The 17,138-nt window shown below is 40.7% G+C and overlaps 1 protein-coding gene across 15 annotated transcripts in view; it reads right to left on the reverse strand.

Annotated features, from left to right (window-relative positions):
* HECW1 (HECT, C2 and WW domain containing E3 ubiquitin protein ligase 1) overlaps positions 1-17,138 on the reverse strand; it is a 400,600-nt gene that overhangs the window by 71,243 nt on the left and 312,219 nt on the right. For all 15 annotated transcript variants that reach the window (XM_078377440.1, XM_073002583.2, XM_073002582.2 and 12 more), the window contains 4 exons: positions 16,352-16,482; positions 13,105-13,226; positions 6,262-6,447; positions 5,346-5,480 (listed from right to left, as the gene is read on the reverse strand). In XM_078377440.1, the coding sequence (XP_078233566.1) occupies positions 5,346-5,480; positions 6,262-6,447; positions 13,105-13,226; positions 16,352-16,482 (574 nt within the window). The remainder of the gene's footprint in view (positions 1-5,345; positions 5,481-6,261; positions 6,448-13,104; positions 13,227-16,351; positions 16,483-17,138) is intronic.

Here is a 17,138-nt window from a genome sequence, read left to right on the forward strand (position 1 = left end):
ATCCATACATATATTTCAACATGCATTTCAAGCCTTGTGATGTCTGATTAGTCTACCAATTGGACTACTGTAACATGCTTATGTAATACTGCCTTTGGAAAGTGTTCAGAGGCACCCACTAGTGCAAAATGTTGTATCTGCACTTCAGATATCATTGGTCTTTAATCAACTAAAATAGCTTCCAGTTTGTTTCCCAAATAACTTCAAGGTGTTGGTTCTGATGTATAAACCCCTAAGTAGCTTGGGACCAGAATATCTGTATGTACCTGTCTAGAATCTAAAATCCTCACATAGGCCTTGTTGCATGTCCCACTACCCCAGGAGGCTATGATTCCTAGTGTGGTGTAGTGCAGTGGTTTAGGTTATTAAACCACTGCCCAGCCTTCTTAACGCCAGGGACCGGTTTTGTTGAAGACTATTCTTCCAAGGACCAGGGGAGCTGCTGCCGCTAGCATCCATGAATGGGGGGCATGGGGGGCATGTGTGGGGGTACTTGTTATGCAGTAGTATGTTATGCCATCATTTAAAGTGCCTCTGAGGAGTCCCAAATAAAGATCAGCTGTGCTAGTAGGTCTTTACTGACATTTTCTTAGTCACATCCTACAGCAGAAGCCATGGTCCACAGAGAGCTTTCAAAGCATCAGAGGGATCTCATTGTTAAAAAAGTATCAGTCAGGAGAAGGATATAAAAGAATTTCCAAGGCATTAGATATGCCATCGAACATAGTGAAGACAGTCATCATCAAGTGGAGAAAATATCGCACAACAGTGACATTACCAAGAACTGGACATCCCTGCAAAATTAATGATAAGACTAGAAGAAAATTGGTCAGGTCAGGGAGGCTGCCAAGAGGCCTACAGCAACATTAAAGGAGCTACAGGAATATCTGGTAAATACGGGTTGTGTGGTACATGTGACAACAATCTCCTGTATTCTTCATACGTCTGGGCTATGAGGTAGAGTGGCAAGACGGAAGACTTTTCTTATGAAGAAAAACATCCCAGCCTGGCTAAATTTTTCAAAAACACATCTGAAGTCTTCCAAAAGCATGTGGGGAAAAGCGTTATGGTCTGATGTAACAAAGGTTGAACTTTTCGACCATAATTCCAAAAGATCTGTTTGGTGCAAAAACAACACCGTGCATCACCAAAAGAACACCATACCTACAGTGAAGCATGGTGGTGGCCGCATCATGCTTTGGGGCTATTTTTCTTCAGCTGGGGCAGGGACCTTAGTCAAGCTAGAGGGAATTATGAACAGTTCCAAATACCAGTCAATATTGGCACAAAACCTTCAGGCATCTGCTAGAAAGCTGAACATGAGGAGGAACTTCATCTTTCAGCATGACAATGACCCAAAGCACACATCCAAATCACCAGAAGAAGATTAATGTTTTGGAATCGCCCAGCCAGAGCCCAGACCTGAATCCGATTGAATATCTGTGGGTTGATCTGAAGAGGGCTGTGCACAGGAGATGTCCTTGCAATCTGACAGATCTGGAGCATTTTGGCAAAGAAGAGTAGGCACATATCGCCAGATCAAGATGTGCCACATTGATAGACTCAAACCCAAAAAGGCTTAGTGCTGTAATAAAATCAAAAGATGCTTTGACAAAGTATTAGTTTAAGGGTGTGCACACAGATGCAACCATATTATTTCAGGTTTTTTTTTACTTCCCTCCACCTAAAAGATTTCAGTTAGTTGTTCAACTGAGTTGTACAGTTCATAGGTCTCATTAAAGGTGGGAAAAGTTCTGAAATTATTTATCTTTGTCTCATTTTTTTACATATAGACAATTGCCATTTTAACAGGGGTGTGCAAATTTTTTATATCCACTGTATTTGTGTGACCTTTTTAAAATATTTATATGCTCACCTGGGTTAGCCTTAATTTTGTCTTTTAATGTTGTAAGCTGCCTTAGTTCCTTTCAAGGAGAAAAGTGTGGTAAAAATATTTTAAGTAAATAAATAAGTCCTCATTAAGAACAGAAGCAGGCAACCTGATGCCCCTCCAGACATTTCAGACTACAATCTCCATCATTCCTAAATACTAGCCATGCTGTCTGGGATACAATCTGGACCTATTAGTTTTACAAAATACTTGCCTTGGAAGGAGAATTATCAAAGATGCATTAAAAATCAATACCTTCACATGTTTTTAGAACATGCACACACAACTGCACCAGTGTCAAGTTCTACATGAATGGAAGAATGCTTCCAGATTAGTTTTTTATTGTGAATTCATTCTGCCTCGAACATTCAGTTTTACTAAGGAGAGGCCAGTGTTGAGGTCTCTCATTTGTAACCCTACCCTATTTTCTCACAGTTTCTTCTATCTCATAGCCTAGAAACACCATATTTAAGAGAGAGAAATTAATACCTTGTCTTGTTACTGCTAAGCTGCTCTAAAAGGTAGCTGGATAGCTCAATGAGCTGGGTACCTCACTGATGAACCAAAGGTTGAGAGTTCAATTCCCCACTTTGTCCCCCAAGAGAAGAGCTACTCTGTAGTCTCAAACAAGTTACAATATCTAAGAAAGCCCCCGGAGGAAAGGAGTGTAAATTACTTCTGATTAGTCATACCTAGAAAATCCTGGAAAGGTCACTGTAAGTTAGAATTTAGTTGATAGCATGTAGTTATTAATTATACAGAGTAGAGAAATATCAGTAAGGGATTTCTTTTTCCACTCAGCCCATTGCTTAGGAACAAGCACTGTTTTGACCCTCAGATATTCCTCTTGTTCCTTTGTACAACCTCCCCTGTTGGATGCTAGGCATCATCATGACTCTACTGTCAGCAGCTCTAAATGATGTTGCATTGCATGCAGAACAATCTCAAAAGGTTTCAGCTTATGAGTCCTTAATCTTTCAGTATTTCTTTGCATATTTATTTTACTGTAAATGATCCATTGTAAAAATATTTACTTTTAATTTCTCCTTAGATGACCAAAACATTTTACCCTTCTATATGTTTAATCATTTTTAAATCTTTATTCAATTTCTTCAGTACTTCTTCACTGGTCACTTCTTGATTTAAGAACTTCTTAGCATCCTACGATACATCCATGTTTCAAATGATTCCACTTTTTAAACAGCTGCCTGGATTAGAAGTCACTGCTTCCTTTCCTCCCAGTAGAACCAAGAATACATAGCACTGTGGAATGTTCATTCTCACTGTTCATTTTAAGTTTTGGTTGCATATTTGCATTCTTCACCCTAAGGAAGACACTCTGCTCTGGTCCATCTCTGTTCTGACTTTTATTGTATGGCTATGATCACACTGATCATTTAAGTAAATCACAAGTACTTACATTTAATCATCGGCATCTTTGAACTGCAGAGCAGGAAGGGACCTTATGGATCATAGAGTCCAGCCCTTGTCAAGAAGGCACAATGAGCAATCAAACTCTCAACTTCTGGCTTGGCAACCAGAGACCTAAACAGCTGTGCTATGCCTGCTTTTCACTGACTGACTGCAGATCCTGATGGGCTACAAGTCCCATCAGCCCTTGTCTGTTGACCAGGCAACTAGTTATGACTGATAGGAACTGCACTCCAACACTACCTGGAGGGCTACATCACCTATCTTTGTTGTTGTTGTTGTTTAGTCATTTAGTTGTGTTTAGACCCTAGAAAGGTCTTGTTTTGCATCAAGAAAGAGAAGCAGGGGTAGAAGATTAGGAGGGAAAACCAGCTAATTAAATGGGCTCATGTGCACATATAAAATGCCACTTCTCCATTTCAAGCAGTCCCCTCCAAATAAGCAACAAAATGTCCGGCGGCTCAACAGGACTCGGGGAGTGAAAGCGACTTGGGCCCTTGTTTGTACCCTCCGTCCTGACAAGACCACTTCTCACTGGCATCATAAAAGGCATCCAGCACAGCTGTCTAACCAAAGTCCAACTCGCCAAAGTTGGTGGTGGCGAGCTGGGCTCCTTCGGTCCCACAAGCACACACCAGGCACAGCAGGGCTCCGGCTTCGGGGCTCCGCACCCCAGTGCCACCTGTAGATGGCCCACAGAGAGCACTGGCACAAGATGGGGCAACTGCCTGCCTCCCCACCGCCCCTGGCCGTTGCACTTGCAGCAGCCAGTCACTCCTTCTTGCCTGCTGGCCAGCATGGTATGGCTGTTATTGACGCCACCGCTGCCGCTCCCGGGGTGCTCCATAAGGACTGGGTGTGGGCGTTGCCCTGCAACAAAAGCAAGGGCAAGGACAGGGGGTTCTGCTCCCTCCTTCTGCGGAGCAGTCTCTGTGGAGAGTTGGGCAAAACCACAAACTTCCCCAGCACCCTGCCTGACGCCTCCAGGCAGGCAACCAGGACGGCACAGAAGGGCACGGAAAGCCAGGCGATTGGTGTGTGTGTGTGTGTATGTTTCGGAAGGGGAGAAGGTGGCAATGGGGTTCACGCCAGGGAATGGATAGCCAGGCGATTCGGTGTGTGTCTGTGTGTCTGTGTGTGTGTGTGTTTTGGAAGGGGAGAAGGTGGGCGGGGGGGTAGAGATCCATGTCTGGCACTGGGCTGCGGACTGGGGGTTGGCAACCCTGATGTAGTGGATAGAGTGATGAACTACGACTTTGAAGAACAGGGTTTGAATCCCCGTTCAGCCATGCAAACTCACTGGGGGAGTGGAACTGGTAAAACCACTCTTAAATGTCTCACTTACCTTGAAAGGCCTGTCGGGGTCACTATAAGTCAGTTCTGACTTGACGGCACAGAACACACAACATATAAATGTATAGATATTTACCATGTAGTCCCACTCTTATGTTTGAAGAAGTGGACTTATCCACAAAAGTTCACATAAAAATATAGCAGTTAGTCTTTAAGGTGCCACAATGTTTTTTGTCTTTATTCTTTCTTTTTCTTTTGTTTTTATAGGCAAGGGACCATATCTTAATGCTTCATCATAATCTTACCTCCCACATTTCAGGCCCTGTATGCCTAATATAATATAATACATCGGCCACAATTCTGCTGTTCAGTTTGGCAAATAGCTTAAACAGCAGTGTGTTCTCTTGGGCAGTTAAGGAATCCCTGCTTAGATTTTCTCACTCAAATGCAGATAGCAGGGAATTTGTTAATTGCCTGTGAGAACACATTGCAAATTATACTGTTTTGTTTCAGGCATAACTAATCAACAGATTTTGACTGGTATGATATGCTATGATCATATCATAACATGTCATATCATACCATACTACAGCACTGCATCCGTCACAATGTTGGTCTCACTTATTCTAATTCATAAAACATGTAAAGTAGATATGAAGAAAACCCTTTGTTGTGGATGTGCACCTTTATTCTGCAAGTCTAATTAATTAGGTAGAATAGCAAAATGTACCTCTCCAGCACTGTAACTTCGGAGTCGTTGAAGATGCTGTCTGTGAGTCAGATGATTGGGTAGGCGGCCATTCTGAAGTGGGATCCTTGGATCAATGAAAGTTGTAGCACGGCTGTTGTGGTCAACAAAGAAGGACTGAAATAATAATAATAACAATAAAAAGATGAAAACAAACTGAAATAATGAAAAAGCTACAAGAGTAAAGAATATGGCTGAAAGAATTTTAGAGGATCCTATAAAGCTGCTAACTCTAATCTGACTCTTCAGTCAGATACTGTGATACAAATTAATCTGCTTTCATGAAACTTGTTAGCTGCTTGCTTGCTTGTAGATTAGGGTGAGGCACATATGGCCTTCATGATGTTGTTGGGCTGCAGTTTCCAGTACCTTGAGACAACAGAGACAACGGTGAGAAGGTATAGTTCAACAACTTCAGGAGTGCCATACTTTCCCAGTCCTGCTCATATACTGAGGTGCAGCAAAAATAATGAGGATAATACCTTAACATAAATAAAATGCTACACCAGAAGAAGCCAGCTTAGGATAAAGTAAGCTTTTAAATCTAATACATTTTAATCCACTCCCTACTTAATATGCAACAAATAGTGTATGTTTACATGGAACTCAGTATTGCTTTCACTTGTTCTTGGGATGGCCACTTTATTTGGCAAAAAAAGTGAATCCCACTTCCCAGAAAACTTCAGGAATGCTGATTCACATTTAAAAAAGTAAAAAGGAATCCTCCAAAAACCCACATTTTTTTCAAAACTGCAGGTAGACTTCCAGCCACTTCCAATTTAATTTTTTCGCAAGTGTTGGTTATCGTTTAGGTCTATACAGTCCCAGGAGATTCCTGGTGGCAGAAAAATGCCCCCCAAATCCATCAAAGTTCCCCTACCCTGATTAGTTCCTATACCTTGCCTTGCTGGTCAGTCTTGATCTCCCAGCCTCGTGGAAGTTCTAGCCGTGTGTCAGCAAACATGTTGATGAAATTTACCAGGTCCCTGTTGTGCTGATATCGCTCAAAATTCCGAGCGTCTCTTCGGATCTTCAGAATCATATGCTTCAAACAGGTGCTGTTGGTGAAAACTCGATAGGCACTCTGGATATAAAGAGCAGAAAGGAAAAATGAAGCTTACATAATCAGTCAACCTTATATTTTACAGAAGGTGTCTGAGTGGTGTCTGGGTGGTACATACAAAAGAATCTTCTTGTATGAAATAGGAAAGCAAGCAATACGAATCTACTAGAGCTGTGAGCTGCTAGAACTGGATCTGGCCAACAGTTTACAGAGAGGGTACTTTCAATTTAGTTGCAGACCCAAAGGGATGTGGCAGTAAAGGTGTAACAACAAAAGCAACTGCAGGGGGAAGGGGAGTAAAGATCAGAGCTATGATACCAGAGGGTTTAACCCTTTCTAAACCTCCCCTCCTAATTGCTTCTAACAGTGCCAGTCATCCAGATTTCTGCACTAGCCATGGTCTCTTTAGAGGAAAAATGCAAAATACTACACCATGGGTCACAACAATGAGGTAAAGCTAACCAGATACTTTTTTCTCATGAAGTGCTAGCTTCCTTAGTTCTATGGAAAATCTAAGTGTGGCCAAAATGGCTGAGCAATAATCCCATTGCTCAGCGTAGTAAGTTGCAACCAGAGCAGGCTGATCTGAATCAATGGAACATACAAAGACATTGACTCACAAAATCTCCACTGAGTCAATAAGCCTATGCTACCGTGATTTACAATACTAAGCAACAGGATTTCAGCCATTATATTATGAAGGCAGCAGAGGTCACTGTAATAGCTGAACATCTACTGAAGGGGGCACAAGAAGCTGTTTTAAAATGTCTTGCAGGAAGTATTTTAATTAGATTGCATGTCTAATATCAATCTAAGCTTCAGTGAGCATGTAAAGATCTTGACAGTCACATCTATAGATAACAAAGGACACGAAACACAAGCTACATTCTACAATGGTTATTACTTAGAGGTTTGCGTTACTGATTTCTCTTGCATTTCCTAGGGATCATTGCGGCTCATGAAAAGAAGATCTCTGAATTTCTGATAGTACTTCAAAGCATGTTTGCCTTATTTTCTCAAATGTAAACCATTTACTAGTGCTTCAAGGGTTACACTGAAAATTCTTTTATTTCAACCTTGTGGCTTCAGAACCTGGCAAACTAAACACCCTCCAGCCACCACTAGTTACTGAACTGCACAGTGTTTTTTCATTGTGTGCTCTACACAGGGTCCCAAAGCAAGGGGACAGCATCTGTAAATGGCCTCTGGTATCAGTGTGGTATTTACAAATATCATTGAGTTGACACAGGATACAGACCTACAAAAGATGCTCCCACAGTGCCCTAAAGTCTCAAAGCAGTTGTAAAATGTACTTGCAACTGGCAGTATATTTATGATCACACACAACCTATAATACTATATTCTGGAAATATGTGGGAAGGGTGTTACGACCAATCTGCATTTAGCTTAGACTTGTAGAAGCATGGGGTTGTCAATGCTTGCATGGTACTCGTACAAGCTCAGTTCTTCCACTACCAACTGAAGTGGCCGTTTTAATAGCCCTCTGTGACCTTTAAACAGACCAAGAATTTCACAGTTTTTTTAAAGCCTTCAAGGAAATAAGAGATCTGTTTTTCATTTCAGCTCCAGCTGGTGGATAATATTTTCCAACTCACATTTATGGCCATAACTAATGCTTTTAAATTTTAATTGGAGTTTGCAGTTAAAATATTAACCACATTAAGCCCAAATTTATGTGCTATATTATTTTTATATAAGGGGAATTTGTATGACTGCTTTAACAGATGTTCCAACAGGTCATTTTGATTCCCTTTGGCAGAATCCACAATCATTGTTATAAAAGAAAAAGTGTTGCTCTGTTCAACTTAATTGACACTCCCTTTGATGCAAGACTTACTAGTACAAGTTAAAAGCCACACAAGGGTTAGAAAGTTATATTCGGGTGAATCTTACGATTTATTTTTCTTTTCTGGATAGATTTCAAATCCCTTAGCTGCAAAGTCATCAGATCCTAGGGAACAACCTCCATGAGGCATTGTAAAGACCTCTTCTGAGAAAGCTTACATTCACTTTTCTCCCAGAAATCTGTGCAGTTTCTATTTAGCAAATTATAAGCAAGAATTACGTATTTGTCAGATCAGTAGGGATGAAGATTTATATACACTTTCTTGATCCTCTAACGGTCTGGTTTTCAGACATCTGACTTCCTGAGAAATCTCTCCATACCAACAGGTCTACAATGAAAATTCTGATTGCTCATCCCAGCACATTGCACATTATTTTGGTGCATATTATAATCAGCTTATCTAGGGCAGGATGGGAATAATTAAGTCATGGGCTGCATGTGCGTCTTCAAGTTCATTTCTGCCATGACTCACAATCCCCCCCCCCCAGAGTAAAATTTTCCTTCTTTTTATTCTTGCCCCCTCCCTATGGGAGATTTGTATTTCTAAGTGCCACAATTCTCATCTATAACAATATATACCCTCTAGAACCTTAATTCTCCTTTTGTGGAGAAAGTGATAAAATACATCAGTTTGGGACTGGTGGGTTATTATCGAGAATTAATTGTTTTACAGCCACTGTGTGTTAGGAATGTCCCAGCTCAGAGAAATTAGAAGTATACAAGTTGCAAATATGAAAAGCTACTGGTTTTGTTTTGAGTGGTCAAGGGCCTATAATGGATTGGCCTCCAGCTGAAAAATACGGATCATTGAAAAGCCTACAGGATATTATTTGCAAGGCACTTTGTAGAAAACATTGCTTGAATCCCTTTCAACTTGGATGTTGTGTTTGAAGCAGTCCCAATGGAGGTAACTTTGGCTCCTCTTTGCCCAGTAATAATGTCTATGTTTCAGCTTGTGCAGCCTTAGGATGTAGACAGGATCTTTGAAGACGTGACAGCCTCCACTTACCGGTACATGCTGAACCCTTTCCTATCCTGGCTTGTCAAAACAGCCAGTGAAGGACAGGACAAGCAGAATGAGCAAAGGCAGTGAGGAATGCCTCTCTTCAAGAATGTGAAGTTTCTGATAATTTACACATACAGTGGGTTAAGCATGAAAATAAAAAGCCACACATCATGAATAGCTTCTCCTTTGGTATACATATATGAACTTGTAGATGCTACCAGTTGCAATTTATTTATTTATTTATTACTTTGATTATATTTATTTATTTATTTAATTAATTTATACCCCGCCTATCTGGCCCACCGGACCACTCTAGGCGGCTTCCAAATATAAAATCAAATAATAAAAATACATAATAATCAAACAAGAACAGCAGTAAAGATAAAAAGGAAAAGTAAGAAAAAAATCAAGAGTTGGCTGGAGGGAAGGCCTGAATAAACAGCCATGTTTTTAATTGGGTTTTAAAGGTGCCCAGCGTGGGGGCTGCGCGAATCGCCGGAGGGAGATTGTTCCAGAGGCGAGGAGCCACCACCGAGAAGGCCCGGTTTCGTGTCTTCTCCTTCCGGGCCTCTCTCGGTGTCAGGCTCCTCAGCCTCACCTCCTGACTCGCGTGGGTGATCCGGGTAGACCTTGGTGGGAGGAGGCGTTCCGCCAAATATCGAGGTCCTAAACCGTTTAGGGCCTTATAAGTAAGCATTAAAACTTTGAAGTTGACACGGAAACAGATGGGCAGCCAATGCAATGCGGGCAGCATTAGAGAGATGTGTTGATATTTTCTCAGTCCTGTAAGGAGCCTGGCCGCTGCATTCTGCACCACCTGAAGTTTCCGTGTCAGCCTCAAAGGCAGCCCCATGTAGAGTGCGTTACAGTGATCTAATCTTGAGATTACGAGCGCATGCACCAAGGTAGTGAGCGCCCCCATGTCAAGATAGGGTCGCAGCCGGGCAATCCGCCAAAGATGGAAAAATGCGGTGCGGACTACCGACGCCACCTGAGTTTCCATGGTGAGCGTCGGGTCCAAATATATGCCGAGGCTGCGGACCCCACTCTTCGCGGCCAAGGTGGTCCCCCCAAATGTGAGAGAGCCACCCAAGCCACCTACCACGGGGGCACCCACCCTCAGAACTTCCGTCTTATCCAGATTCAGCCTCAGTCCGTTCTCCTGCATCCATTGCAGTACGGCCCCCAAGCAACGCTGAAAGGAAAGGACAGCATCACCTGCAGTTGGTGAAAAGGAGATATAGAGCTGGGTGTCATCGGCATATTGATGACACGAAGCCCCACATCCCCTAATGACCCCACCCAGCGGCCTCATATAGATGTTAAACAACATTGGGGAGATAATCGACCCCTGTGGAACCCCATGCTGAAACACTATTCTGAGCAGTTGACAGATAGTTAAAACAAACTACACAGAAGTAAATATAACATAAATAATAAAAATATGGTCTAAAAACTTAAACAATTGTGCAACCAATTTTCAAAGAGAGGCAAGACTGAGGGTGAGGCATTCAACTGGGGTCAATGTGAAAGGCCCATCTGAATAGTAGATTTTTTAACTAAATGAATACAGAAAGGGGGACCAGGCGTAGCTCTTCTGAGAGCTGATTCCATTACACAGATGCCACTAAATATTCATTTAGTCATGATAAAACTTTAAGAATGTTGCCTCAATAACATGTTGAAAAATAAATGATCAGTACTTAAATATTTTTACTTGGTATAGATTTGTCCCTGACGGACTTATAACAGTTTCATAATAGCTTCCTTTTGGAACATATTAATAGTAGGCAGCATAACTGGGGGGGGGGGGACTTCTCAACCAAAAAATCTCATGCTAACAGACAAACGGAACAAGCAGAATAAGCAGAATAAGATGGTTGTTGTGGGTTTTTCAGGCTGTTTGGCCATGCCAAACAGCCCAGAAAACCCACAACAACCATTGGGTCCTGGCTATGAAAGCCTTCGACAATACAAGCAGAATAAGCTACATCCTAACTGTCACTTCTTCTTCTGTCTGGCAATGAACCCCTTCAAACACCCATTGGCTAGTATTAGACAGAATATGATCGGTTGGAATATTCTATTATGCAGATAACATATCTCAAATCATTCTTATATACTCCTACACACCTATATACATGTCATATGACGGAACTTAAAAACCCATAGAATGGCAAGTTATCATGTAGCATAGGCATCCTTCAGTCTCGAGAGACTATGATAAGGTGCTCTGTATGGAGGACTTAGAACAGCGTCTAGCGTTTCGACGCTGTATGCGAAGCTGGAGTGTCCTTTCCAGGGCACGAAGCCTGGGTAACATAATATGGAGAATAGGCTGTTACCTAATTTACCAACTGCAATACTAAGGGGGTAATCTAGGCCATAAGCTGTCCTTGCAACAAACTCTATACTGTATAGGGAAGACCTCTGGACTTCTTAAGACAAGGATAGGAGAACATCTGAGTAATTAAAGAAATAGAAGACTGTCAACCACTTCACAGAATTTAACCATACAATAAGATATTTAATATTCTGGGTTGTGGATATGGTTTCTGTTGAGAGGTCCTTACTGAGAAGGAGAATTGACTAGATATTAAGGTTGAACACTCTAGCCCCTTTGGACTAAATGAAGAAATAAATTTCTTGTCCGTACTATTGCACAACCCCCACTGCCTCACACTGTCCTTGACTCATCTGCCAGCTGAAAATAGATACAGTCCTTTCTGTATTGGTATTTTGGATTGAAGTTGAAGTTGGGATAGACCAAACAAGAAGCAAAAGTTCTAAAAGCTTGATATGTATCTTATATGCTGCCATTAAGCTATATTGAAGTTTACAGGTCTTGTTATGTTGCTATTGATTAATATTTTATATTGTTAACTGTAAAAAGAGCTGTAACTATCCCAAGCCAGCTGTTTCTAAGTTATTATATATTTTTATTTTATGCTTAGCTCCTGAAGGCCACTGCCTAAACACGTGGAACCTGAGCTTTTTAGATAAGAATAAAGTCTGCATTGCCAACATTGCTATACATCTTGAGACTCAGTCTCCCATTTGTACTTTTTCCACCAGTGGATGTACCAGTCCTCTCTGCTTTGCTTCATGTTAAAAAGATGTAATTAATAAATCTTTGTTGTCCAAAAATTTATGCAAGGAGAGTAAGATAGATCCAGGTCTAATAAGACAGATGATAGGAATTTCCAAACACATATCATTATGTCACATCTTCTGAAATTGCCTGGAAATGATAAATACATAATCTAGAATGGGAGTGATTAAATTTGTTGGAGGAGCAGACATATGTTCTGAAAATGGGCATAGTTTCATGTTCTACATTCTCAAATCAGCCAATACCCCTCAGTCAACAGATTACTCAGCCAGGTGGCATGGAGGTTGTGAAGCCGAGTTTCCCCTGTTTGATCATTCAGGTGAGGTTGAATTTATCATTTTGACAGTCATTTTTTCTACCTGGAATGTCTATATAAGTCCAGAATTAAAGAATGTATAACTAGAACCTTCTCATGTTCATCTCATTTTTTCAAAAAACAACCCCAGCCCAATGTCTTCCCACACCTAACCAGGGGAGAAGAGGAGGTGGAATGAGTCAGATGGCCCTGATTCAGAACAAAAGGAAATGCACCAATTCTTAGTACAACCAACCAACCAACCAACAAATAAGTGTTCTTATAAATGATCACTACAATGAAGTTGTCGATTGTCTTTGAGTAAGAACAGAATTACCACCTTGATGCTACCTAAGTTGATCACCAGCCTGCAGGGCAGCTGAGACATGAGCACTTACATAGTTTGCATGCAGCACTGTGAAAAACTCTGGGTTGGTGATGAACTTTACAGCTGGAGATTGCAGCAACAAAGTGATTTTTTGAGAATTCACAGGTGAAACTGGTACTTCTCTTCTAACATCTGAAAGTAAAATGATGTCTATGTAAAACACAGCAAAGGAATACTTGCACTACAACATATTTTGTTCCAATTCCTCTTTTCTTTGATAGTCCTAGTGTGCAGTTATTAGTTAAAAAACCAACCAACCTATATTTGAATCAGGTTTTGAGTGTTTTAAATTAATTTTTTAAAAATTGAATACATGACACACATGGAAACACAGATTGTTTTGGGAGGGAATCATGTTTTTTTTGAGTGGAAGCAATGTATTTTACTCTTCCAGCATAGAGTTGATTACATTAACTCAGATGTCACAGTGATTCAATTTCAAGTGGTTTGACATATGCGAATGTCTCCACTGGCATAGGTTTTTACTGAATTGTCACCTGTCTGAATGCCAATTACAATGGTATCGTATCCAATTGCTGTGTCCTGCATTCCAAACTTTTAAAACATTTTCCAGTCTACTAGAGTGTTGTATCATTTAGTCATCGAAAACAGCAGTAGGACAATTACATTTTTTTAAAGAAACCAACAGCATTCTAGCACTATGTAGCTTAGAAATATTAACCAAAAAAAGGTGGTTACATAACAAAAATTAGAAACTCAAAATATTGTATTCTTGGGCATGACACAGAGTTTTTAGTTCATTATGAAAACATAGTGGTTTGTGAGTGTCTTGGAAATGCAACAGTTTAAATAAACACCATTTAAATTGCGAGTGTAATCTCTGACATCAATACAGCACTTCTGTGGCCACCCTGGTTTCTCAACCCTGCTTCCACTGGTAGGTGCCCACTCAGAGGCATCAATGTAGCTTCCCAGCCCTGCCTACTCTGGCGGGTGCCCACTGAGAGGCAGTGCCTGGAGGAGGTGGGGCTCAGAAACTGCATCACTGCCTCTGAGAGGGTATTTGCCTAAGGAAGCAGGGTTGGGAAGCCAGGGTGCCCATGGAATAGCTGTGTGGCCGAACTGCCAAATCATGCTCGACTGCCAAACTACAGTTTGTTCCCATCTCTGGTAACGTTTCTAAGGTCTTCAGTGACTCATTGTTAATCAGCTCCAGATGTAAGCCACCTTATTTAAAGATTAAATAGTAACACCGGGAGCATGGGAATTACAGCCCAAGCAACATCTTAAATCTATGATTTTTTATTTTACTATAGGATTCCAACTTGAATTTTCAAGATGCAGAGAACTGCAGCTAGTTCTTTCAGAAAAACTGACACATAATTCAAACCATGGAAAGATTATTTTTTTAAAAAAAGGAATACTCTCCCCCAAGCTAATTTTAGTGAACTCACAAATCAGATATGTAGGCACAAACCTACTGTTATGAAAGAAAGCAACAACAATAAAATTCATTTATATATTTAAGGGATCATTGTAAGTTGCTAAAAGATTTGTTCATATCCTTACACATTGAACTACATCAAGGAGTGTTAATTTTCCTTCTGAACTAGTCAGTAGTTTTTTAGACTCCCAGAGAATAGTTTTTTAAAATCCCAGAGAATATTTTTAAATACAGTTCCTTCTGAAGGGTGCTAAATGGGCCCTCACTGCAATTTAGTCCTTGTTCATTAAATCTACACATCTCTTTTCAATATCAAGAGTGTAATATCCTGTTCCCATGTTGTAAGGGGGAGTACCCAGTGTGGTTTAGTGGGGAGAGTTGGACTAGGACTCAGGAGACATGGGTTTGATTCCCTGATTGTGCCAGGGAAATTTACTTGGAGAGTAAAACTGGTGAAACTAAAATGCTTCACTTACCTTGAAAACCCCATTAGAGTCACTATAAGTCAATTTTTACTTGATGGTACATAACAAGAACAGAAGCAGCAGCAGCAACAGCAACAAAACACCACCAATGTGTGGAATGCAGAGATTTCAGAAAGATGTAATATAAGTAAAATAAACTCAAAATAAAGCTTACAGAATTGTATCAGATTGTTTCTGGAGCACAGCCTTGCTGCTACCAGTCATTACACACAGACCAATGATTTCACAGCCCATTGCATGTACCCAAATTACCCAAAAAAGCGTAAAAAACAGGAAAGGAAGTTTCATAAAGTGATGTAGATATGAGGCAGGTATTGGGGTGGTATCATGCCACTGGTGACTTTTCACAGTCCAAACAATATTAAGCATATGTTCGTATATGCCAAAGCTATCTATCTGGTGTTGTTTATTTTTGACTCAGAAATATTTTGCACTTTTCACAGCTGTAGTGAATCAACTTTCTTGTGAAATAAAAAAAATCAACCAACCATCCAAGCAAAAACACATTTTAAAAAAACTTTGGCAATCTGGATTTATGGAAAATGCTATACTTCTCATAACATAGTTGCAAAGTTAAGGGACTATACAGAAAAGAACTAAAGGGATGTGGGGGGGGAATATAAAGTGTGTGTGTGTCATATCATCAGTCATATCATTTCTTCTGGTTGCTGCACAATGCTGCACAATGGTGAAGGGCAGGGTTTCACTTAATGTGGTTTATTTTTGGGGTAAGTCTTATATTACGAGCATCCTTAAAAATCATACTAGGGCTTATTTTCAGGCTAGGTCTTATTTTCAGGGGGAAAGGGTGATAGCAACATATACACATATACTTTCTTCCTCAGAGGATTTATTTTGCAACAGTGTGGATAGGCTGTGGGATATTCATAGGTAGAAAATTTCTTACCATGGTGGCATGTGGTAATTGGCTGAAGTCTTACAGGGCTAATGAACTGTTTGGGCTGGAATACTTTGGACTACAGGTGGAGCCCCCATGACACTGGAGCCTAGACCCCTGGTCATGCATGCCATATTGGTGTGTAATCCACAAGCTATGAGAGGAGTGCTCTATCCCACCCCTCCACCGTCACTTTCTGCACTTGAAAGTGACTGTCTGAAATGAGGGAGGCTCCTTGGTAGTTTCTCAACATGAGACAGAATCCTGATTTTCCATCCCCCTCCCCTAGGGTTTTGCTTCATCTGCACAGGTAACCAAGATACAATAGTCTTCAGACTACTGAAAATGACAAGAGCGGGTGGGGCTAGCACATTCATGCACTGCATGTGGATCACACACTTTTACAGTATGACTGAATAGGAACTTAGATCTCAGAAGAAATGAGTTATCAGAGAGACCAGTGTTTTACCTGAATTTGGCTGTGAAGGATCTGCCTCAGAATCACTGCCTCCTCCAGGGGGGAGCCTCTCTATCCTATTGCTGATGACAGTGTCCTCCTCAGTCCTCTCTGTAGCAATAGTCCTCTGAATATTTTGATACCTTTATTTTGAAAAAAAGGGAAAGGCAAAACATGCACCAGTCAGACATAGCTTGGAAAGGAGGAGAGCTCTCCTAAACATTTTGAAACGCACATTTTAAAATTAAAATGGACAATCAGTTTTATTTAGCTTTTTAAATCAAGTATTATACACCTTTCCATCTAGAAAACTCCCAATCAGAGGCAAAATTAATTAAAAGGTAAAATACCTCTAAGAACAAAATTCTAAAACCCAATTATTAAAATATTTGTGAATCAATTGTAAGTATTTGAGAGAATCAATACATTTTCAGCCTGTTCTCATACACCATGAAAAAATGAGGCATGGAAGCAGTGACAGCTTGTGGTCTAAGGCGTACCTCACCCCTATACTTCTCAGCAGTTCCCACCTGCAGGCTCTAGTCATGACTCACTACAGGCTGGCAAGCTGCCTCTCTGTATAACTGGGTTATGAAGCTGAGAACAGGAGCTGCCTGCTTTTCTTCCTATTTCAAAATGAAAGAAGTACTTTTGGGAATGGTAACCTGTAAAAATGTTTAGTCCTATCTTTTCTATAGCTATCTTTTCTACAGCTGTTCTCCTGTCTTGTTGCTACTATGGCAACATTTTGTTACAGTTGTCTTCATTTACTTTTTCTCTCTTCAGGTGACACTGCCGA

This window comes from Pogona vitticeps, chromosome 6 (genome assembly GCF_051106095.1).
Source record: "Pogona vitticeps strain Pit_001003342236 chromosome 6, PviZW2.1, whole genome shotgun sequence".
In the NCBI taxonomy this organism is placed as follows: Eukaryota; Metazoa; Chordata; class Lepidosauria; order Squamata; family Agamidae; genus Pogona; species Pogona vitticeps.